Source organism: Rhinolophus ferrumequinum, chromosome 25, assembly GCF_004115265.2.
Source record: "Rhinolophus ferrumequinum isolate MPI-CBG mRhiFer1 chromosome 25, mRhiFer1_v1.p, whole genome shotgun sequence".
Taxonomy (NCBI): domain Eukaryota; kingdom Metazoa; phylum Chordata; class Mammalia; order Chiroptera; family Rhinolophidae; genus Rhinolophus; species Rhinolophus ferrumequinum.
The window spans coordinates 4,447,138-4,472,439 of NC_046308.1; the positions used below are offsets into that span (position 1 = coordinate 4,447,138).

Below are 25,302 nucleotides of genomic sequence, written 5' to 3' on the forward strand. Positions count from 1 at the left end.
ACCTCCACTTTCAGAATCTAGTACTCATCCAGTCCTAGTTTGCAACTAGAATGTGGGGGCCACTTTGAAACCGAACTGTTCCAACCAAGCTCTGAAGGCACTCATGCACTAACTACAATGTCTTAGCCTTCTTTGCTGCATTCTTCCATATTTGTTTCTCCTTTCATAACGTGACAGATTTGTAATTGTTTGCTGTCACCTACACTAGACCATAAACGAGTCTAGTGGATAGCAGTTAACAAGACAGACGAGGGCCTTGTTCTTAAGGAATTTTTACTTTTATAGTTTTTGTAAGGATTAAATAATGGAAGTTATTAGCAAAGTGATTAGGCGGCAATTTAAAATATTTATATGTGTACATATATAATACATATCTACATATATAAACGCTAGGTTGGAAGATTCACTATTCTTGCCGTGACTCTTTTTTCCCCCTCTCCCCCTCCCCATAGTTCCTTTTGAAAAGCTGACACTTAAACCTCCAAGCGTTCCAACGACGCGCCGCCAGTAGGGGGCAAGAATCAACCAGGCGTGCCTATTTCCCAAGCAACAGTCAAACAGCATTCTCAGAATGACTTTACAAAAGGGTTACCAAGAAGTTAATTTGCTTATTCTATGTTAGCTCGTATAATAAATTATTATTGTAAGTAAGAGGTAGTAGTGACAGACCTATTGTGCGGCAATCATTAATTGAGAGCAATAGTTTTGTTCAGGTTACCGGGTGTGTGTGAGGAAAAAAGACCTGGAGCTGACTTGTGCTCACACTGCTTAGGATATGATAAATGGCAGTGGACCTGCCGAATTACTTGTAGTTTCATATTGAATAAAGTGCTTTCAGCAAGCATAACAAGCAATGCATATGCAAACATTTTTTTTTTGGATTGACTAGGTAACGAAATGCTTCTCAAAGTGACAGAGAAGCCACTAGGTAAACTTCCTGGACCAAAACCACGCACCAAAAGGGTTTTGAAAATAGCTTCGGGCCCCTCCTAGTTCGACTTTGAAAGCAGGTGTGGGACGCATGCGCCCGGCCCACCCGCTGACCTGCTCGTGGACCCAGAGCTCCGACCTTCTTCCCGACAGACAGCAGGGGAGAAAGGGAGGAGGAACGGAATTCTCGCGAGGTCTTCCGAACGCCGGCGGAAGCAGTAGACACGTGACTCTCCTAAGCGGCCTTCGCTTTCCCCCTCCCCCTTCTCGGAAACCCGGCCCCCTCACCCCTCGCCCACCCCGGAGCCGCGGTAATGGACCGTTTGGGTTCCGGAATTCCCTCGGATCCAACCACTGGTACCGGGTCGGCGGGAGCCGGCGGAGTCCGTGCTTGGCGGCGAAGGCAGGGGGCGGTCAAGATGGGGGGGGTAAATCATCTTCTTTCACCTAGGAAGGAGGCGGGGCGGAGAGGGGCGCTGGGCAGCGAGGTGGGGGAGGGAGGAAGTCATGTGGGGAGCGTGGCGCGCGGCGCCTCATCCGTCGCCCCACCCCCTCCCCTCCCGGCAGGGCGGGGGGGCTGGGGGGAGGGGCGTCAAGATGGCGGCGGGTAGGTAGGCAGAGCCGGACGCCGCTGCCGCTGCCGCCGCCACCACCGCCGCCTCCGCTCCGGTTGCCTCTGGTTCTTCAAGCTCTCGCCGCCCGGGAGAAGCTGTTCCGGCGTCGCGTCCCGCGGGGAAAGTAAGTCTTTACCTCAGCCCTCTTGTGCTTCCACACTCGCCCTCCCGGACAGCCTCCCACTCCCACCCTCCTTACGGGGCCGTGTGGGGCCGGGCTGGGGGGGGGCGCCGCCACCTCACCCGGGTTTGGGGCCTCCCTGGCCGCCCCCTCAGCTGCGCGACCCGGGGCGCTCGGGGGCATGGTCTCGGCTCTGGCTCCGGAGTGCTCGCTTCCTCCGCCCGTCAGCGCCGGGCCCTGCGGTCGCCGCGCGTGGGACTCTCGGGCCCCGGGGGCTCCGCTGTCCCCGGCAGGAGGCACCCCCTTTGGGCGGGGAGGCAGGGTCTGCGGACGCCGGCTCCGCTTCGGTCGCCCTCCCCGTTTTCCCCGCTCGACCCCTGCGCTGCGAGGTCCGGGACGCGCAGGAAAGTGAGCTCCACAATCCTTCAAAAGTCCTCCTGTCGGGGGATTGCCGCCGGTGTAGAGCGAGTGCAGGAGGCGACAGGGTCGCCCCAGAGGGGGACCCCGCACCTGCAGTTCCCGATTACCTCGCCCTCGGGGCGGTGGGAAAGGTACGAGGGACACGTGGGGGCCACCTTCACGCCTCACCCGGCGAGGAGATTAATTTTGCCACCAGCGAGCTCGCTCGCCTCCCAGACCTTAAGCATCTCGGTGGAGGCGCAGGGCGGCGAGGGATTTGCTTACTTTGCGAGTGTTTGGCGTAACTAGTATGTAAAGTTCCCCAATCCGCTGTACGCTGGTGGTTTCCCAGAAGTGGCTTGGGGTCAGTTTAACCGCGGAGGAGATTTGGATGTTCCTGAGTCCTTGTGATTGTTTCTTTCCTGACCCTGCCATCCAGCTCCTCCCCTTTCCAGCCCGGCTTTGTGCTTCTGTTTGGTTAATGTTTGCGGACCACTAACTTGATCCTCGCACAGAGAAGCTCTTTTTATGTGCGTGCTCCGTGTACTGTGGGAGGCTTTTGTTTTGGGGAGTCGCTGGTTGAGAAACGTGGGAAAAGAACGGACGAGAGAATGAGTCAAATAAAGCAACGTTTTTATCCATTGAATTGCGCAGCCAATTGTAACCGCACCCGGAAGTTTGTACTGAACACGTGTTGATGAGGGAAGGTTAAAAACTGGGTCCCCTTTGACCTTTGAAAGTTGATTATTAGCAGTTTATGCTTTATATTCGCTAGACAGTCCGAATTAGAGACGGAATGGGGCTTTTCCAGAGTCGGCCAGGAGGGTCCAGAACGCTGTCAGAACTAGTTGCCCGGTGCAGATAGACTTAAACCTGCAGACGCCTAAACCAGCTAACAGTGCAGACCGATTCCATTTTTCCCCAGTTATCAGAACTAATTTTCGTAAGCTGTTGGGGAAACCACCATTGCATGAATGATAGTTTGGACAGAATTTCTCGGATAAAATGCAGGATTTGCTACTGATTCCTTGAGTGGGACATTAATTTTGCAAGCAAGGGAGCATTTTATTTTCACGTTTGAAGTTTTCAAAATTTACCTTATCAGAGAGGGCATCTTTACCGTTTTCTTTGCCTTGTGTGTTTTATCTTCCGATCTAACTGTATTCCCACACAATTCTCTTAAGAATTTTAAATGTATTTTACTTTAGTTTCTGGTGTTAAAAAAGGATGCTTAGTGGCTTACAGTTCTTCATTCATTTATTCATTCATTTATTGAATGCATATTACAAGGGCTTTGCTGAGATTACCATTTAAAAATGGGCAGTATGTGGAGATTTTTTTTTCATGCTTTTTAAAATTATTTGCCTCAAAGATTTGAGCTACAGGTACATTTTGGCATTTCTTAATCTCCAAGTTGAGCTTTCGAGTCCTGCCATCTGTGAAGGACATGAACACTCAGATCCAAGGTCTGGTCCTAACCTTGTAACCTTTTATGTGAGGCTCTGTGGGTTCCCACGCTTTGCCTGCCTAAAGTTGATGTAAAGATACGTCCTGAGAGGAATTGCTTTCACATTAAATAGCCCATTAATAACCAAAACGATGTAATCCTAAAGTTTTTGCAGTGCTCTTTGTTTTTAATGCTAATTGACATCCACTTTGATGTGGTCCAATTTACTAAGTGTTAACGTCCACCTTGGGATATCACTGAAATTGTAGATGGAAAAGATAGGCTCTTTAAGAACAGAAAATATTTTATGAATAAGATATGGTACAAAACCCATCAAATTAACTTGCTTATTTGTTTTTTGGTGGCGATGTATAGCACAGCATTTTTAAGCCTTATTAGTGCATCTCACAGTAAGAAACACTGTTTTACGTTGTGATCTAGTGCATATATTCACATAGAACTGAAAAACTCGTTTCGTGAAATGTTGATCCTCTACATGCCTGTGCACTAATTTTCTGTTCTGTACTGAAATATTTAAAAATACTGGTCATGGTGCACTAAATTGATTTGACAACCCACTGTGTTGTGGCCAGCAGTTTGAAAACTACTGATACAGGGTTAAGAGTACAGAATCTTGGAGGAACGTGGTGGTGTCAGACCTCCTGGGTTTGTAATTTTGCTCCATGCTGGCTGTGTTGTTACCTTATTAGCACTTACTCTCTAAGCCTCAGTTTCTCATCTGTGATAAGGGGGTAATGGGTAGCATTCATTCATGGGCTGTCTTGAGGGTTAAAAGAGAAAAAAGTCCAACCATATACTAAATCTCAAGACTAGCCATGTGAATTTGATGTAGTGTTCAAGAAAATTTTTTCATTTCCCCCCTGATTTCTTTCCTGTTTCTTTTGTAAGGCATTTTTGAAACTTTGTAATCTGCATATTCCTTTGTGAATCCATTCTTCCTATAGGTTTTGAATGAGTGGAGGAGGGGCACTTCACTGAGCAATTGCTCCCTATACAGATTACACCTGAAACTAATGGGAAAAAAATACAGATTATATACTTTTAGGTAAAGAAAACCCTCTGCAACGAACTTTGTACCGACCTTTCTCTTCATGTTCTTCAGGAACCAGCACTCATTAGACACTTAATAAATACTTGTTGATGGATTGACTATATCAGCTAAATTCTAAGTGGATCATTATCCTTCAGATTCTTAAACTGTATGTCAGTCATCACATCTGGGCTGCATAAAAGCAAAGTTGAAGCTGAGTCAAAAATCAGACATGTTTATCATTATTGACTAACAAGAAAAAAACTTTTGTTACTAAGTTCTGGCAAAAATACTTGCTAAGTAGTATTTTCTGTGCACATTTAAAGATGTCTACCAGTTTCCTTGAGACACACTAACGGATTAACTAGACAAACTGGATGTGTGACACTTTTAGGTAAAAATGGGAACTGGTCGGGCTGGGCCCGGTGGCTCAGGTGGTTGGAGCGCCATGCTCCTACCGTTGAGGTCGTTGGTTCGATTCCCACATTGGCCAGTGAGCTGCGCCTTCTGCAGCTAAGACTGAACAACGACTCTCCCTGGAGCTGGGCTGCCCTGAGCAGCCGTGGGCTGGTGGGCTACCGTGTGCTGCCAGAAGCTGCCGGTGGCCAGCGTGAATGGCCAGCAGCCAGTGTGAGCGGCCGGCAGCCATCGTGAGTGGCTGACAGCCAGCGAGAGCTGCCGTGGGCTGCTGTGTGCTGCCGTGGGCTACCAGTGGCCGGCAGGCAGCGAGAGCTGCCGTGGGCTGCTGTGTGCTGCCGTGGGCTACCAGTGGCCGGCAGGCAGCGAGAGCTGCCGTGGGCTGCATTGTGCTGCCGTGGGCTACCAGTGGCCGGCAGGCAGCGAGAGCTGCCGTGGGCTGCAGTGTGCTGCCGTGGGCTACCAGTGGCCGGCAGGCAGCGAGAGCTGCCGTGGGCTGCAGTGTGCTGCCGTGGGCTACCAGTGGCTGGCAGGCAGCGAGAGCTGCCGTGAGCTGTTGTCCGACTGCCTCAGCCGGGGGAGCACAAGGCTCATAATACCAGCATGGGCTAGGGAGCTGTGTCCTACACATCGAGACTGAGAGACAACAGCTTGAACCGGAATGTGGGGTGGGGGGAAGAAGGGGAAAAAAATAGAAGGGCAGTAGTGTTTTATAGAACTTATTTGGAAGTTAATTATTGGATATATTGCCACCAAATAGTTTGTATTCTGTGATACAAAGTTGCATCAGCGATATGGAAGAAAACATTTTTTGGACATGATACTAATGTTTATCAAAATGATAGTAACTAACATTTATTTCAAGTAATACAGCAATCCTATGAGGTAGGTTCTGTTTTTATTCCCATATGAAGAGGAGGAAACTGAGTCATAGAACTTACTACTTGATCATGTTATACTGCTAGTGGGTGATGTAGCCAGTATTTGAACCCAGGTATTCTGCTTGTCTCCAGTCTTCTCAGAGTCTTCTCAGCGTGTGTGGTGTGCTGCCACCACTGTGAACCCATCCCTTGCATGTGCCCAGAGCTATAAAGACCTGTTTTAGGTCTCAACAAGGGGAACCTTGTCCTCGATAGGTTTCAGGGTAGATATTCTCAGTGGGAACTGTATCCTTTCATTCTTCTGATTGGCTATTGTTTCTCAGGATTCTCTTCCTGCCAAGGATGGCTCTTAGTTTCTCTCTACTACTGTGTCCTTGTTTTTTATTTATCATTGTCGCTTTCATAGTGTACTATTTTGAAATAGGTGATATTTTTCAAATGTGTTTGTAATAAAAATGGAGCCATTTTGTCCATTGTTTGAGATGGAATCACTCTGCTGTTAGTAACTTTTGGGTTTGTTAGATTGAATGAATTTTGAGTAGGTCACTGGTAATGTCATCTGAAGTCTATGAAATCCTTTGTAGACACATTGTAACACAGTTCTCTTACACCTAACAGTATTTGCATTTATGTTGTGCTTGGTGGATTCAAAGTGAAAATGTTGTTTTCCCTCTCAGGAATAAATGCTACTTATTTGTAAAGTAAGGAGAAGATTAGATAATACAACCTTTTAAGGGCTCTCACTTAAGAGCACTGAAATTATGTAAGTCTAGTAGTTTCAGAATGAATATGATTAAATAGTCAGGGTTTTTACCTGATGGAGTTAGAGAATGACACAGACGTTTCCTCTCTTATCTTTTCCCCCTTCTCACTGCAAAAAAAAAAGTGCAAGTAGAGAATTTGTGCCCAATTGGCTGAAAGAGAAAGTATCCCTAGATTTTGTTTGTGTGTAAAATGTATATAAAATTAAAAAATCTTTCTCTTTAATAGCTTATAAAAGACAGTGTCTTACAGACATTGTCACTACTAGGTCACTACTCAGATCAGAGGTCACAAGTTGTGATTCCTATGAATGAATTTTGAGTAGGTCACTGATAGTGTTATTTATAACTTGCCATCATTTCTTGTATGAACACCAAGTTTCTTCCCCAACTTTCTCCCTTCCATGGTAATATTTTTGTACTTTTAATGCTCATTATTCAGAAAGTATATTTCTTTCAAGTTAAAGTTTATTGGGGTGACAATGGTTAGTAAAGTTACATAGGTTTCAAGTGTACGATTCTGTTATACATCGTCTATATATCACATTGTAATACATCATCTATATATCACATCTATATACCACACAGAGTCAGTTCTCTTTCCATTACCATATATTTGCAGAAAGTATATTTCAAAAAGCTCTCATGAATTCGCTAACATTTTTCAATGATTTTTATTTTATTTTAATTTCACGAGTTAATGACTTTTCTGGACTTTTGAGAATAATTAGACAGGGCTTGGTACACACATACCTGATGGATTGATTCATGGGTCTCAGGCCCTCCAGGGGTTGGGTGGTCTGTAGCTTTAGGAGTCACTGATTTCAAACAATGTACTTTTTTTTCAAATGTAAATAAATCATTAATTCCAATATTTTAAAAGATGACATTTTGATAGTCTTAAGTTCTATCATTAATAATTTAGGTCAAGATTAGCCACAGCAAGTGGGCCAACACTTCCTATTCCCACAGGTCATTGGTCCTAATGAAGTATTTTATGGGTGAAAATGTTTTTAAAACATTGGTTTAACTCTCTTGGTACATATTTGTACTGTGTACTAGGATGATTTGTAAAGTAAAGTATGGTCAACTATGTCTATGTTAGAAAAAAATGCATCATCTTTATTGTAAATCCATGTTGGACGTTTCTCCTGTTTGTCTCTGGCATTCATTTCCTTCATACTATTTTCATCTTGCTGTCTAATATTCCATCCCCCTTCCAATTTTAAGTTAAGTATTGAAACTTCAAGGTTACCAACACTTAATTGATCTACTCATTGGAAAGAATGTATGGGCTTTGGGAGTTTGAACAATCTCGATCTGGGTGGGTGGCCTTGGGCAGGTAATTTAAGCTTTCTGAGCTGCAGTTTCATCTCTAAATGATAATACCTGTCTCGCTTAGGGTTGTTGTGGGCCTGTGATGTACATGAAGACCTAATACTATGTCAGGCTCGTAAAAAGGTAATTAATTAGTCACTGTCAATTCATGCCCTTCCTCCTTCCTGCTCAAAATGTTTTCTTCTTAGACTTCTTTTCCTTTTTCTGAAAAAATTTGGGGAAATCTCCTTTGGGCTGTCTGTCCTTCCTCCCATCCTTTAAACAGCAGGTCTGCCCTTAGTTTCATTTCTGGATATGTGTGATTTTCTAACTTAAACTCATGTTTCTGTTAAAACTTCTTTCTAAATGATACACAAGCTTGTGTGACATAGACCTACCTAGTCGAGGGTTTCTGTTAAATATCTTGCTTTAATCTAAACCAGTAGATGTTGTATGTTGGAAGTCACGGTCATGGCATTCTCGGCTCACACCTTTCTTTTTGTAGGACATAATGAAACACTGACATTTAATTCTGTTGCGCAGCCTGAGAACAAATGGACTAACTGAAAATTAGCGTATTATGTAACATAAAATTAGTTTTTTGAGAAAAACAAGTAGAGGTTTCCCATAAATATGTTTGTATATATAAATTGGTTATTTCAGATAAGTTAATGAGAAAATTTAAATTGAGAAAGCTCTGTTAAGCTTTTTCTCCATTTTGATGGCAGAATACTTTGATCTGGCTCCTAAGAGTACAGTTAGGAAACTCCAACCTAAAATGTATTTGCTTACTTCTAAGTAGGCATTTCCCCCCCAAACAAAGTCCACATAACTCATCATTTAGGTTTCCTGGGCTCAACTTTTGTTTACTTTCTTTTGATTTAACTCTAAATTATCCGTCAACTCATGCTTTTTTGTGTGTGTGTTTCATAGTTTCCCTTTTGCTTTGAGCTTTTATTTAAACCTGGTCTTACGAATTCTCCTTCCTAAATATCTTGGAATCCATTATTCCCCCTTCTTTCTCTTTACACCTGGCTGTTGTAGCACCTTTCTCTTCTGGTATGCTGTAATAGTTTCCTAAGATGTCTCCCTGCTGCTGGGTGTAGAGGGTGCCAGTGTCTTGCACGCCTCCATGAACTTGAATACACTGTCCAGAAGATCTTTGTCCACCTGGCGACTCCTTCCTTGAGACTCAGGTCCACTGGCGTCTTTGTAACTTTTCTGCCTAGGCAAAGTGCAGTGCGTCCTGTGTTCCCACAGCATTTTGTAGACACAGAATCTTGGTGTGAGTTACGTGCTTTGCTGCCCTTTCTGCATTAATGTGGACTTTTGGGGATCAGAGATGGTTCCTCCTTTTTGCCTGACATCTAGCAGTTTCTTCATAACTAATGAATAGATCTGGGTGAAAATGTTGCTTTATATTTAGGAGAGAGTTATTTGTCATTGTAAGTTTTTTATGCTAATATTTAATACTTTGTTTTAAAGATGGTGGAGCCAGGGCAAGATTTACTGCTTGCTGCTTTGAGTGAGAGTGGAATTAGTCCGAATGACCTCTTTGATATCGATGGTGGAGATGCGGGGCTTGCAACTCCAACGCCAACCCCTTCAGTTCACCAGGTAAGAGTTTTCCAAGGCTTCTGTAAAAAGGAGGCTTTTTCTTAATTTTAATTTCTACTTATAAAAGAAGGTATTATTAAGCCTAAATTTTAAATATGCATGTGAATATTATTTTTATGTTGAGTCTTCAATTCATGATGTGGAAAAACATTTACAATGAAAATCAAGACATTTTTTGCTTTGATATAAGTAAGAAACCAATTGTTTAGAGTCTTGCAGGAGATAGTTTATCTCCCTAATAGTTGTCTTTGTACTTTGTAGGAACATTTTTCTGAGGTTTCACTGTACACATTTTCTGAAGGCAAAAATAAGATTCTGGTGGTAGTGTAGTTTTGTGAAAATGTTATGCCTGTAAAGATTGTTACTTTATACTTGGTATCAGTGATTTTACATTCCGTTAATGTAAAGCTTTACTTTTTTTTTTTTTAAATAAATACATCTCTTGTTCTTGAAAGGGAATTCACTGCTGTCATTCTTTATTTCTTTCTCTATATTTTTTCTCAACAGTCAGTGCCACTTAGTACATTAGAACTAGGTTTGGAGACTGAAGCAGCAGTTCCTGTTAAACATGAACCAGAGACGGTACCTACTCCAGCACTATTAAATGTTAGGGTAAGAATTACTTAGATTTGGCATTACTACTAAAATAGTTGAGGATTGTAGTAAGAAAGTAACTTTTGATGTGAAACAGTTTTATCTCCTATTTCTGCTTTTGCTACTTCTTTCCCAATATTCTACCCTCACCTCCTACTTTGTAAAACATTTGTTTCATTCTTATGGTAGTTACAGTGGTCAAAAGATAAATTGGACAAAACCGAAATTTATTTTCTTTATGGCAAATGATAAATTAATTCATGAAGATGGAACTATACATTATCCCACTACACTTTTCATTTTTACTTATTTATTTCGGCTTTTGTCCATTGGTATATATGATTTTTATGTGATTATAATTGTGCTTTAAATATGGAGTTCCTCTGACCTTACTTTAAAACATAGCAATTATGAGCTTAAGCCTAGTGGTATAAACATTATTATACAAATGGTTAAGATGTGATAACTTGTCACAAATTATTGTTGAGAGTTTTATTTAAAAGTGATAAATAGTATCTAGAAGATTCTTGTTATAGGAATCATGGAGAAATAAACTTAAATTTATAAAAGTGTCGCAGTTATACTTTAGTCACTTGTAGTCACGGTCATATTGTTATCCTCAAATCTTGACTTTTTTGCATTTTTTCCAGCATTAAAAATGCTGTGTAGCTTTGTTTTAGGCTCAAAGGTAGCATCTACACAATCACCAGTATTTGTAATTTACCTGGTTGGATCATTTGTATGACACAGGTATTTAAAATTTTGCTTGGTTGTTTTATCTTGTTACGTTTTAAATACTAGTATAGTCTGTGTGACAACAAAGCCTGGACAAAAATCATAGAATGTTAGAGAGGGAAAAGGGTCCTCAGAGAGCCTGGGCCTCCAGAGGTGAAGAGGTTTACCGAAGGGTAACTGCCTAGTCGGGCAGGCGTGCTGGGATTAGAAAGTCTTTCCGGTCCTGTTCCTTGTGCTATGTAGGGTCACTGTACGGCACAGCTTAGGATAGTCCCATTTTATGCTCGCTATCCCCAGCAGTTAAAGAAAATGGCACACTACAACTATACCTTTTTTACCTCAAAGTGGTGTGTTTTAGCTTGCTAGTTTAATTAAAAACAAAGTGCCAATGGTTAGATAAGAATAAAAGTCAATTTTAGATTTTTAGATGGCTTACTGTGTTTATGGATATAGACTACAGGCGAGAATAAAGCATTTTTCAGTGGGATGATGCATATGGTTTTCTTTTCTAGCAGCAGCCTCCATCTACTACTACTTTTGTGCTGAATCAAATAAATCAGCTTCCAACCTTGGGATCTACAATTGTAATGACTAAAACACCACCTGCAACAACGAACAGGCAAACCATCACTTTAACCAAGTTTATCCAGACTACTGCAAACACGCGCCCTTCAGTGTCAGCGCCAGCAATACGGAATGCCATGACCTCTGCTCCTTCAAAAGACCAGGTTCAACTGAAGGACCTACTAAAAAATAATAGTCTGAACGAACTCATGAAACTGAAGCCACCGGCTAATATTGCTCAGCCAGTTGCAACAGCAGCTAGTAAGTCTCTCTGTTTTCAGTGTCTGCCTGTGGTAAGATTTGTCTCTGCTTTTAAGGGTTTGCTTGGGTCTTAAGAGAACTGGACATGAAAGAGGTAATAACTTCATCACTCTCTACACTTAATACTGTTTATACAATTCAAGAGACGCAAAAATTTAGAAACCTTAGTATTTTGCTTTGAAATGAAGTATGGAATCACCAAGTGGCTTCATTGACATCATGAGATCTCAGTTTTATATATTGTGAACATTTTCCCCAGTCCTTTAAATCAGTGCTTCTCAAACTTGATGTGCCTATAAATCTTTGGGGATCTTGTTCAAAAACAGAATCAGATTTAGTAGGTCTGCAGTGGGGTCTAGGAGTCTGCATTTTAACAATAACCTTTTTGGAGTTATTGTTGCTGGTGGTCCTTGGACCATGTTTGAGACAGTCTTTGTGTACTTTGATACTTTGACTTTTGCAGTTTTATGATTTTGCCTGTCATTGGCTTCATTGCTGTGGATAGTTGGGTTTTTAGTAAATTCTCTTAAAGTACATGCACTCTCGTTATAAAATAATTCATGTTTCCCTGAAGAGTGAACACCCATAATATTTTTCAATTTTTGCGTTACTGAGATATAATTTACGTACCATAAAATTTACCCTTTCAAAGTGTACAATTCAGTAGATTTTAGTATATCCACAGAGTTGTGCAATCGTCACCACTAGCTAATCCATAATACTTGAAGGATAGGTTGATTTAAAGGAGGAAAGCTCAACAATGATTTGATCACACCTTTTTAGGAATTCATTTGTGCATAAAGAATGTAGATTTTTATAGTTAGTTTTTCTGCCTTGGAGTGGCTTTTTTGTTGCAGCTCATTCATTCTACAGATATTTAGAATGATATATAAATATCATCGTGTCTACTGTATGTCGAGCACTGTTCTGGGATTTTGAGGCTAAGGCTGGGAAGAAAACTATTGAAATTTCTGCCCTCATGGAACTTTCATTCTAGTGGAGAGAAACAGTACGTTATATAGTATGTCAGATGGGGGTAAGTGCTACGGAGAAAAATGGAAAATGGGGTATGGGGCAGAAAGAGGTTATAACTTAAGGTGGAGTTCTCAGAGCTTCGTGTTTAGTAAGGTAGTTTTTAGGGGTAAAATAGAATTCATCTCTTTTTTAAACTTTGGCTTTATATCAAATTTTAGTAGTATAGGTTTAGAAATTGAAAAATGTAAACTGTTAAGAGGGATATTCTTTCCTTCCCTTCTCCACTGAACTCAGTCTTTGAGTCCCTGTCGTAGTAACGGTGATGGGCACTGTTGGCGATGCTAACTCACGTTGGTTATATCCTGATCTGACCACTATTTTTTATCGTTGCATAGGAATAGGTGCCTTTTTCTTTCTTTGTTAAGAAGTTTCTTGGGGTTGTAGTTTTGGATTATGGGGATAGAATGGAGCTTTATGCTGATTTATACTACACAGTACGCGTGTAGCAGCTCATCAGGCCGTTGGAACGAGGCAGTGTGTATTGAATAGCTAGTCCCCCTTCCAAAGTACTTTATTTTTCTGACTGGGAGGTAAGTTTTCATACCTGATACAGACCAATATAGAATTTTGTAGCAGAATTGACTGCTTGGAAATTGTAATGTGCTTGTGTTTGTAAAGTAGAGGGCATGAGGCACTCCAAAGGGAGGGGCAAGAAGTGTTTGTAGGATGATTGTCGAAGTAACCTTGTCTCCAGTGACAGATGCAATTAAAAGTCAGGTAACCTTATCTTTATATTTGGGTCTATACTGTTACGCCTTTATGGCTATAATTTTATTCTCCACGTCATTGCCCTGAAGTAACTACAACCTGGCAGCTACATGCTGGTTGTGAAATCATTTTATTTTATTTTATTTTTATAAATAACAAAACTTTATTATCTTACAGTTCTGTAGGTCAAAAGTCTGACACTGATTCCATAGTCTGAAATAAAGATTTTAAAGCAGGACCGCTCGCGGTCATTTTAACTGTCTTAATACTGACTTCCATTTTCTGCTGTGGAGAGCAGGACTGGCCCAGACCTAGCTACAGTGCAGTGCAGCCCTTGGAATGGTTCCTGGGAGACATGGGATGATCAGCAATTAGTGGAAGCTGCTTTTCATTCAAGTTTTTGGATTTAGTGAGGAGAAAGACTGCTGCTTTTATGTGAGCAGCTTTCTGAGTATGTCACTCCTTAGATCAGCATATGCTTTCCTAATTTAAAGGAGAAGGGCATATGCCATTGTGAGGAAAAAGTTTAGAGAGCACAACAGAAAACAGGATAGACGTGGACCTGGCCGAGGAATATCTAGTACAGTAACATCTCCCACAGCCAGTGTAATCATTTTTAAAAGATGAACGACCGCAAATCAAGGCCATCCTTGTATGAAAGCCTGAGAAACTTTTGTCAGGTGAGGCCAGGACTGAAAAAGAAACAGGGTAAGTAATGCTGAAGATAAGCAAACGTTTGTATTGTAGGAAAGGGTCATATTTTTACTGAAAGGGAAGAACATTAAAAGTATGAAACTGCAAAGAGCAAGGTGTTACGTGTTCTTTTCTTTCTTATCTGTGTGGGTATTGCCCCTTTAGAGCCCTTAGCCCTTTGGGTTTCTCTTTGGGTTTTGATCCCTTATTGAGCTCAGTCCTGTCACTCATCTATGAGCTGTTCACTGGCTGTCCCACAGTCTATTAAACAAATTTATTATCTCTGTTCCAGCTTTCTTAGTTTGTCAACACTTTAACCCTGGTCATTTTAGAGTCCCAAGTGACAGACCTCCCAAATCCTGCGCATCTTTTGGTAGAAAGACAAAATGCTGATCCGTGCCCCTGGAGTGATTTTCACACTGTGATCTCAGAAATCCCAAGTGCCGGAGTGCACTGGGGACACTAAAGATGGAGGCCGGTTCCAGGGGCCCTGGACTCCTTGGCCAAGCAGGTCTGCTTTGGTCGCTCTGCAAATTGAGGGCTCCTGTAGCTGTATCTCAAGAGTGTGCAAACCACCGGTACAGGAGAAGAAAAGGTTCCTTGTTGGGATTTGTAGTCTGAGGGAAGGGGAAAATAGAGTTGCCGTTTGTTTTCCTTCCAGAAATAATTAAGTTTGCCTTGAAAGTTAGTAAGTACCATTAGATTAGGTGAGATTGAGTCTCTCTTGGTGAGGGCACCAGGTTTTTTTGTTTGTTTGTTTTTTAATGAACCAAGTAAGGTATCTCAAAGTAATGCTGGCTCTTGGTAGTTGTGTTAAATAAACTTTGAAATAGTTCTGGTTAAGGTGCGGGTTTTTGATAAATAGTTTTCAAATTTTCTGTGCACACATTTCCTGTTAAATTACTTGTTTTCTAAGGTTAATTCTTACTTCCATAATGGTACATAGCTTTGAATATTTTCATCCTTGTGCTGAATTTAAGTTAGTGATAAGCAGATTGGTGTTTTTCAGTTTGTTAAGTGGGTAAACTTTATTGAGTTTTTAAAAATATAGGAAAAGAAATTGAGATTTTGTTCTAATATGTAAATTGATTCTCCCCTTCAGCTGATGTAAGCAATGGTACAATAAAGAAAGAGTCTTCTAATAAAGAAGTAGCAAGAATATGGATAAATGACATGAAAATGAGGAGTTTTTCCCCAACCATGGTGAGTTTCAAAAGCTGTCTGTATTTTTGTGTGGTATGAAGGTACACTTGGCTAAAAGAGCTCTAATATAACCCTCAGAAAACTTTGGGTGAAGGTGGGCTACTCAGCTACATAAACTAATGAATAAGCATTAAACTTCACTAGAATAAACTAGTATGTACTAACCAAGGTGATTATAACTTGTATAGTTGATGGGATGGATGTAATATTACATTCAGTACTGACATCTTTTTATTGTGAATCTCACCTGATCAGGAAAAATACATTGTGGAGTTAAGTATATGGTAACCGTGTTCATTTTAGGATTGAACCTGACTCTATGGCTATTTATGAGCTATCAGATCACATATTGGTCTGGGTGTGAGTAATTATATATTTTTTTCTTACATTTTGGAAATGCTATGTGCTTCAAGTCGATTGATTCTATATATTTATTTGAGAACTATGCTGCGTATAATACTGAGTGTGCGTGGTAGTTGCTACAAGAAGTATGCTGCGTGGCTTCCCCTTGAAGAGACACACAGTTTGACAACCACATGTTTTAAGTAATAAGGTACATTGTGATGCTTCCAAGGATTATGAGTTTGGAGGAAGGCGAGCTCGCCCTGGCCTGGGAGACTTCGTTTTATGGCAGAGGTGTAATGGAATTCGGGTGTTGAGTATGGAGAGACCTCGAGAGGGCATTTTAGGAAGGGAGCTAAGGCATTAATAGGCACAGAGGAGGCGATGGCTGTGTGCTTAGGTGACACTAAGCCAAGACACCTGGCTTGCAGGAAGAAGTGGCAGTGGTCGATTTGGGCTCTGTGTACGGTCCTGAGTTGTGTTTGAAGGACTTTGGACTTGGTGCAGCAGCACTGGAGGTGGGAGGGACCTGTTAGTGATTCAGGAAGAGTCACGTAGCGAGGAGAGATTAAGAGGTGGGTAAGTAATCCAAAAGGGAAAGACTAAGGGTCTACAGTAGGGGGACTGGAAAGAGAGGAAAGACAAAAGGAAGAAAGGGAGAGGTGACGGTGCATAACGATATCAGAGAATTGATAGGACTTGGGCTGGAATATGCGATTAGAGAGACAGCCGAGTAACCGCGGTCTGAGGTTTTGAGTGGGGACCAGGAGAACGAGTGCTGGCAGCACCCACTTTGCTTAATCGTTGTTTGCCGACTCTTATTTAGAAGTTGAGTTTTGGGGCAATAAGAATGCATTTTTCTTGAAGGAATGCTTTCTGTGGTTGGTGCCCAGGTTCACAGTCCATCCCATGTTTGCCCATAATGTGCCAAAAGTTCTGTATTGTGCTGGCAGGCAGGAAACAGCTAACGGACTGCAAACTGGTAGCCAGTCTGTGGACCAAAACCACTTGGTACATGTGTTTTGTTTGGCCTCCACAATAGTTTGAAAAATTTTGAATTTTGGCAACATAAAAATCCTGATTTTAAGTTCTCTTTAAACGTGGGAGTACTGTACAGCCCTGGGCCCACATTTCCCATGTTGTAAAATGTGCCTAGACTTGAGCAGTGAGTATTATTACTTTGTTTAGTGGGCAGGCATTCCTTAGGTACCACCGTGTCCCTTCCATGTATCTGGACCCTAAGCTTGGTGGCAATTGCAGTTTTACATCCAGCTGGCTTACGAATACTACGTGTGTGATCCCTGGATTTTGTGACCCTTTAGTATTACCAACTTACCTTCAGTTACACTCTTGGTGATTTCTGTTTTTTTAATCCAGTAGGGGAAGATGTGATAGGAGGAGGCTGGTCATTTAGCATAGTGTGAATTTCCATTTTGTAGGTGAGAAAAAGCTGTGAAGGTGAAGATGGGAGGACTCAGAATTTAAGTAATTTGCCCCAGACTACACAAATAACTAACAGCAGAAATGGGAGTGCTGTCTGTTTCTTTGGACAACCCATTTTGTCTCCAGTTTCTGAAGTTGGGTTTCATTTCGGCATACTTACTGAGAACGCTGGGAGTCTGTGGGTTTTTCCTGAGGACTCCATGGGTTGGTATTGATTAGATGTTGATCTCCCACCTCCCTTTCCCTTCCACATTTATTGAGAATCTGCGTGCCATCATAGTCTGCGCTAGACTAAGTAGAAGTAAATAAAAACGGAAGAAGAGCCTGTCCTTACCTTTCAATACCATGTTATCCTTGGCGTAACCTGTAGGTCCCGACTGGGTTTTCTCTTCTCCTCCTCCTTGCTTGGTCTGATGGGTTTCACAGCTACTCTGTACCTTCCTTGAACCAGCACACATTAATAAAGAGCTTTCCTAAGTGGTTTTACTGGTAGTGAAAAGAGGTTTGTTCAAGGTCTTCCTATGCCCTTATCCCTCTCGACCTCTGTCTAAGATTCTGTGGAGAAACACATGGGAACACGACTGCGGTGACCATTTGCTCAGTTTGCCTAGAACAGTCTGGGTCCACTCCAGTTTTCCTGGCATAGTTACAGTAGCTCCCCATTTTACTGTCAGATGTGCCAAAGTTTGGAGAGTAAATGGTACGGGATCCTATATGTGATTGTTGTTGTGTCTATGGAGACACAGGCGTGGAAAGGAAATTCTCTGCCCTTCAGAAGAACCTTTCAACTCCACAGTTTAATGGGGTTTTGGTTTAGGATCTGAGGGAAAAAAGACAGATGGAAGTGAACTGGAAAGAGGGTGGGTGTGAGACTTAAACAGTTTCTGCCCGTGGTGCTCGCTGTGGGATGTGTGTGCTGCTGGGGTTCATCTGCCTTTGTCTCCAAACCCCTCCCAGTTCCTGGAACTGGCATGAGGAGTGAGAACTGAGGTTAGAGAGCTTTCTGGGCATCAGGGAAGGTGGTCGGCAGTGTGGAAGGGGAGAGTAAACCAAGATCATGGCGGCTGGAAGGAAGCTGGAGCCCTGCGGTGACTGTGTGTGTTAGGGATGAGAGTAGGTCGTGTGTTGTCTGCTCATCATTGGAGAAGCAGGGAAGCCACAAAGTGTGAGCCAAATTGTAGGGAATATAGAAGTTGTATGTCCTGTTTCTGAGACTGAAGAGTTGGTATTCCTACAGAAGAGTGTTTCTGTGTGTTGGCTGGACCTCCGGTCTCTGCATTAGAACTGATAAAGCTCTCTGTGTTACAGAAGGTTCCTGTTGTAAAAGAGGAAGATGAGCCAGAGGAAGAAGATGAAGAAGAAATGGGTCATGCAGAAACCTATGCAGAGTATATGCCAATAAAATGTATGTCTTTGGGATTTGTCAGAATAATGAAAGACTGCTGGGTTCCTCTTGAACTTAACTAGCTTTCCCACACACATTATTGTTTATTGGGATCTATCCATGTTTTGACAAGTATGAGCTATGTTATGTTTTAAACTACAATATGTTTTAAAACATCTACATGAAAATTTTACTGTTTATTATTTTTTTCTGCACAAATTAATAATAGAACTTTGTTTTATATTGCAGTCTTTTAAAACCAAGAATACAAGCTTGGGTTTTATTTCAAGTTAATTTTGCTCATATCAGCAGTGATTATTAAAATCATAGTAAATTGCAGAGATGTAAATGTCTTAGCTTTATGTAGTTTATACAACTTATCTAATCATAAAAATATGGGAATCTTAAAACCAAAATGTGCCCTTCAAATTCCGTGGTTTACGTTAATACCAATTCTTTTTTCCCCCATAATAACCATGAAAATTAATAATTTTTAGCTTTCGTGTAAAAATTTTCACTTTTTCATTATATGGGGGTGATATGATGAAAAAAATCTGTGGCTAGAATTAGTCTTGTATATACTCTGAGTTTCTATAAAAAGTCACTAATAATAAATACCGTTAAATTAAAAATTTCTGTTTACCAGATATGTCTGGATCGCATACTTTTGTGGTCATTAAAATGAAATTTAGGTTGTGGTATCTGAAATTAGATATCTGTTCCCCCAATAATAGTCTTCACAAAAGGATTGAAAGTTTATCAAAGGCCCTTTAAACTAAAAGTCTGCAAACTAAATCTGGACTACTGCCTGTTTTTATAAGTAAAGTTTTATTGGAATGTAGCCATGCCCATTGGTTTATTTTTGGCTATGGCTGCTTTTTTGCCCTGCTACAAAGCAATGTTTAGTAGTTATAAAAGAGACCAGGTGCCCCACAAAGCTGATATTTACTATCTGACCATTTATAGACACAGTTTGCTGACAACTATTTTAAATTATATTCACGTTACACGTTTTGGGAAATTGGTTACTGTTAATTTTATAGCCAGGATTTCTTTCGACATACCTTTAAAGATAAAATTATATTGCAAACATTTTTTTCACTATTGAAGTGAATGATTATTCAAGTAAACTTCTGGACCTAGGATTATGTTCTGTTACTTCTGGAAAACCTGGTGGTATACACTAAGTTGGTATTTTTTTTTTTTTTTTTTTAAGATTTTATTGGGGAAGGGGAACAGGACTTTACTGGGGAACAGTGTGTACTTCCAGGACTTTTTCCCAAGTCAAGTTGTTGTCCTTTCAATCTTAGTTGTGGAGGGTGCCATTCAGTTTCAAGTTGTTGTCCTTTCAGTCTTAGTTGTGGAGGGCACAGCTCAGCTCCAGGTCCAGTTGCCTGTTGCTAGTTGCAGGGGGCGCAGCCCACCATCCCTTGCGGGACTCGAGGAATTGAACTGGCAACCTTGTGGTTGAGAGGATACTCTCCAACCAACTGAGCCATCTGGGAGCTCAGCGGCAGCTCAGCTCAAGGTGCCGTGTTCAATCTTAGTTGCAGGGGGCGGAGCCCACCATCCCTTGCGGGACTCGAGGAATTGAACTGGCAACCTTGTGGTTGAGAGCCCACTGGCCCATGTGGGAATCGAACCGGCAGCCTTCGGAGTTAGGAGCACGGAGCTCCAACCACTTGAGCCACCGGACCGGCCCCTAAGTTGGTATTTTTCTAGATCTTTTTAATTAGCAAGTCTCTACTGAAAGCATAAATAGTTGATAAATAGGTCATTTTAGTCAAATTTAAGCAGTACTTTACCATTAATCAGTGACTTTTTATAGAATCCTGGAGTATATAGTTACCTATTTACTTACTTATATTTTCTCTGTCATAGGAAAAATGTTGCAATGTTTTATAAACCCAGAATAATTAAAATGTATTTTTCGATTTTCATTTAGTAAAAATTGGCCTACGTCACCCAGATGCTGTAGTGGAAACTAGTTCTTTATCCAGTGTTACCCCTCCTGATGTTTGGTACAAAACATCCATTTCTGAAGAAACCATTGATAATGGCTGGTTATCAGCATTACAGCTTGAGGCAATTACATATGCAGCCCAGGTAAGCAATAGTATTTCATAGCTACATACCGCATTTTTCTTTTAATCTTAGTCCATATAATATAGTTGTTTTAGTCCGAAGGTAAATTTTCCTTGCATGAAAACTTGTGATTTTTATAGAAGTTTTATGTGTTAGAAAATTAAACTAGTAGCATGGATGTGTGGCTAGTAGCATGGATGTGTGGATAGTGCATTGCTAGTGGAAATGACAAATGTCATAAACTTTTGGAATTCACTGGGCATGTATATATTAAAACTAAAAATACATATATCCTTTGACCTAACAATTACATTATTTGGGGTCTGTCTCATAGAACTATTAGATAAGAACACACACACACATATATGTATACGTTTATATATACATATATGCATATATGTGTGTTTACGTATATATGTGTATGGCTGTTTGTTGCAGCTTCCCACCCCCCACCCCCAATGGCTGAAAGCTAGAAAAGATTTGAAAGCCCACACCCTTAGGGATGATTGAATAAACTGGTATTACTGTTTGGGTGTTGTACCAGCTTTTAAAACAATGTTAGAGTTATGCCAGTTGTTTTCAAAGGATTTTTGTCATACTCTATCTTTGTAAAATAAGTAATGGCCAAACAGCCATATTTATGTGTAATGTGAAAGTGTGTGTGCGGTTGTTTGCTTGTTGAAAGGGGCATGGAAGAATGCTCCTCAATTTAATTTTAGTCACCTGGTGCATGTGAGGATAGCAAAATTGAATATATAGTAAATATGAAAGTATTCATACTAAGCTATACTATATCATTTATATAAGCATAGATCACAGTAACATAATCCTAAAACAATATATGAAAGACTGATCCTAAAATACCGAAAGGAGTAGATTAATTACCAGCTTTTTTTTTTTCCAGCAACATGAAACATTCCTACCTAATGGAGATCGTGCTGGCTTCTTAATAGGTGACGGTGCTGGTGTAGGAAAAGGAAGGACGATAGCAGGAATCATCTATGAAAATTATTTGTTGAGTAGAAAAAGAGCGTTGTGGTAAGTGCTAAAGACTGGCTATGGAAGCTTCATGTGTGAATAATTACTTCAGCATGTGGGGATGGGTTTCAATGAGTCGGTGTACTTTTCTTTGAAGTGTCAAGGCCTAGTTTTATTTATTCCTGAATACTGCCAGAATGATGGAATTTGCAATTAATTTTGTGTATTTTTCTTTTCTTTTTCTTTCTTTTTTTTTTTTGTGTGTGGCAGGTTCAGTGTTTCAAATGATTTAAAGTATGATGCTGAAAGAGATTTGAGGGATATTGGAGCAAAAAACATTTTGGTCCATTCATTAAATAAGGTATGAAAGTTTTCTATTCAATTGGTCATTCAATAAATATTGACGCATTTATGAGGTGGGAATAATACGTTTCTACTTCGTAGGGTTGTTACAAGGGTTGAATGAGTTTTTCACAGAAAGCCTGATGAGTGCTAGCCACTCTTGGCTTGTAGATTACTGTGTGTCATACTGTGACAGGTAGGGTTATGTAGTGACAAACAAAAAATAGGCATTGTCTCTGTTGTTACAGAGTTTATGCTCTTAGTCTTCAGTGTTATTTTTGTCTTTGTTTCTGAAGTAATCTTATGTGGGTGAAACTCCTATAACTGAGTTTAAGGGTGCGGTGTAGTCAAGTTGTGTGGACAGGTGGTGTGCCCATCGAATTGTGCTTTGGAGACTGGGTCTGATACTTAGACATCCAGTGGACCTCCATACCTGCACCTGTGTTCGTGTTGAGACACATCTGTCAAGTAGAAGACAGTGCGCCTCGGTGTCTAAAGCAGTTTAATGTGATTACAATCTTAATGTTTATTTTTAGCAAATCTTTATTGTCCAACTCTGCACCAATTGCTGGAGTTACCAGGGTGGCATAGATAGACCTAGTTCCTGCAAGTGCCTCCCTCTAGCCCTTTGAAAAGAAGTAGATGCATATCTACTTTGCACATGATTCCTAAGTTGGTTCAGTAGTGCCCTTGCGCACCAGTGCTGCTTTTTACTGATTGGATTGGTAGGTAAAGTACTACCGTGTTTCCCCGAAAATAAGACCTAACTGGAAAATAAGCCTGCATGATTTTTCAGGATGACATCTCCTGAACATAAGCCCTAATGCGTCTTTTGGAGCAAAAATTAATATAAGACCTGGTCTTATTTTCAGGGAAACAACGATACATATTGAATGACTAACTGTTCAAAACAAAAAAAAAATGTGTAACTGGCATCTAGAATAGTTCTGACTTCTGAGTCAGTGTAATTGAAGAAGGCTACATTACTAACCATTATTCTTATATTTCCCTCAGAACTTAATTACAGTGCTTTGTATATAGTAAGTGCACAATAAGTATTTGTAGAATGAATATTGTAACTTTTGTAGGGGAGTTTGGAATCTTTTTTGGTGATAGACTTTTTGTGAGACTTTGAAAACGGGATCCTTGTACTATAAAGTTGTATGTATGCATATGCAGGTGCATGCATTGTGTGTACGTATCCACGTACGTACAAGAAAGTTTGTGTGTGGTCTTAGGAGGTCCTTGACTTCTCTGAGGCTCATCATAGACCACAAGTTTCCTGCTGCAGAAGTTTGGGTGGGATAAATGTTTCAGAGAGAAAAAGACATTTATTACATTCTTCTCTTTTCTTTTTTAGTTTAAGTATGGAAAAATTTCTTCCAAACATAATGGCAGCGTGAAAAAGGGTGTTATTTTTGCAACCTATTCTTCCCTTATTGGTGAAAGTCAGTCTGGCGGTAAATATAAAACTAGGTTAAAACAGCTCCTACATTGGTGCGGTGATGACTTCGACGGAGTGGTATCCTTTGCAACAAATGTTTTTATATTTTTAATGGCACAAAAGTTAATGTAAGGATAAACACTTGGAAAATAGGAATCTGGAGATTAAACAAATTGCTGGGGTGACAGACAGCTTTAATGATTACAGAGTCCAAGGGGGTTAGAAAGTTGTTTCTATTTTGTAACTGTCATGTGGGAAGCCAATACTTAAGTTCCTGGTTTAGGAAAATAGGTGTGGGAAATGCTGAATATGATATTTCCCTCTGGGGGATTCACATTTGCACATTTACATAGTAAAGTGCTTGAGAAGACTAAGGGGAAAAGCTGTTAATGTTACCTTAGTGATTTCCAGACTTACTTGCCCACAGCATAGCTTTACATGTCCTGCACGAGGAGTACCAGTATTTGAAATGCTGATTAATTTGGTTACCAGTCGTGCTTCTACTTACAGAATTTGCCAAAATTGTCTCCGTGGTGTACATTTCTTGTCTCAGTGAATCCTTTCTTCCATTAATTAAGAATTAAATATATTTAAGATAAATACCGAATTCATTGGGTGCCTCTGAGACTTGAGAGGGAGGGGGTGAAATCAAGGAGAAGCACGTAGATGGTTTCATTTATGTTTGTAATCTTAAAAAAAAAAAAATCTGAAGCAAAAAAGGAAGAATGGTAAGGTTTGACAAAGCTGGACGGTAACCACGTGGGTGTTATTTAACAAGTTAATGCCCGGGGCTTGTTATCAACTGCAGCTTTTCCCCTAATAGTCTTGAATTTTATCCCAGGGCCACAACCCCAGAAATATTGGATGTTTTCCAAGGCTTCTGGGAAATAAAAGTTGACTTCCTGAAAGATTGGAGACACATAACTGCTGATGTGATATGTTCCTTAATTCATTCCTTACAGATAGTGTTTGATGAATGTCATAAAGCGAAAAACTTATGTCCTGTTGGCTCTTCAAAGCCAACCAAGACAGGCTTAGCAGTTTTAGAGCTTCAGAACAAATTGCCAAAAGCCAGAGTTGTTTATGCTAGTGCCACTGGTAAGTAGATATTTATTTAAAAGATACATATTTATTTAAAAGATAGAGGTTATTTTTTCAGCTATAATATGTATTGGGTTTTTTCAGGGGCTTCTGAACCACGAAACATGGCCTATATGAACCGTCTTGGAATATGGGGCGAGGGAACCCCGTTTCGAGAATTCAGTGACTTTATTCAGGCAGTAGAACGGAGGTAATGCATCTGCAGTGTGCACTGTTTGTTCTCAGCAGTCTAAAACCTCTTTCATGTATGTTCACGCCCTACTATATTTAATGATAGTTACTGTGTGTTTTAATTTTACTCAGAGGTGTTGGCGCCATGGAAATAGTTGCTATGGATATGAAGCTTAGAGGAATGTACATTGCTCGACAGCTGAGCTTTACTGGAGTGACCTTCAAAATCGAGGAAGTTCTTCTTTCTCAAAGCTATGTAAAAATGTATAACAAAGCAGTCAAGCTGGTGAGAATGATTTCCTTAATTCCTAGTATTTTTAATGCACCTAATAATGTTTCTATTAGTCAGTTTTGTTCAGTGTAATGTGGGTCAGCCCACAGGAGTGTATTTCTGCTATAAAACAACAGATAGATCATCGGATCCTTGTTTGTCAGTTTTCCAAGTCTTGTATTTGATACTTTGTTTAAAAAATAGCCATTTATTTCAGTTGCATCATTTTAAAAATCGCAGTGTAACTATTCCCTAAAATGACCACATTAGCTAATAGGCATTTGGGGACAACTCTATGTGAGCATCCTAAAAACATGTATAGAGTCCCAAGTTAGTGAATATGCTTCATTAAAGTAATGTTAAATGGTCTTGCCCTTAACGTTATTTTGATTG

General features: G+C 40.6%; 1 protein-coding gene across 4 annotated transcripts in view; it reads left to right on the forward strand.

Moving 5' to 3' along the window:
* The first annotated feature begins 1,513 nt into the window (after positions 1-1,513).
* SBNO1 (strawberry notch homolog 1) overlaps positions 1,514-25,302 on the forward strand; it is a 45,464-nt gene continuing 21,675 nt past the window's right edge. Inside the window, exons 1-13 of one of the 4 annotated variants that reach the window (XM_033097589.1) lie at positions 1,514-1,668; positions 9,424-9,555; positions 10,063-10,167; positions 11,397-11,709; positions 15,248-15,348; positions 18,442-18,538; positions 20,463-20,623; positions 21,507-21,640; positions 21,851-21,941; positions 23,283-23,444; positions 24,329-24,464; positions 24,552-24,657; positions 24,771-24,924. In XM_033097589.1, coding sequence (XP_032953480.1) covers positions 9,424-9,555; positions 10,063-10,167; positions 11,397-11,709; positions 15,248-15,348; positions 18,442-18,538; positions 20,463-20,623; positions 21,507-21,640; positions 21,851-21,941; positions 23,283-23,444; positions 24,329-24,464; positions 24,552-24,657; positions 24,771-24,924 — 1,692 coding nt within the window. In that variant the 5' untranslated portion in view covers positions 1,514-1,668. Of the gene's footprint in view, positions 1,669-9,423; positions 9,556-10,062; positions 10,168-11,396; positions 11,710-15,247; positions 15,349-16,238; positions 16,266-18,441; positions 18,539-20,462; positions 20,624-21,506; positions 21,641-21,850; positions 21,942-23,282; positions 23,445-24,328; positions 24,465-24,551; positions 24,658-24,770; positions 24,925-25,302 lie in introns of those variants that run through there. The other 3 variants (XM_033097591.1, XM_033097590.1, XM_033097592.1) reach the window with 3 other exon arrangements.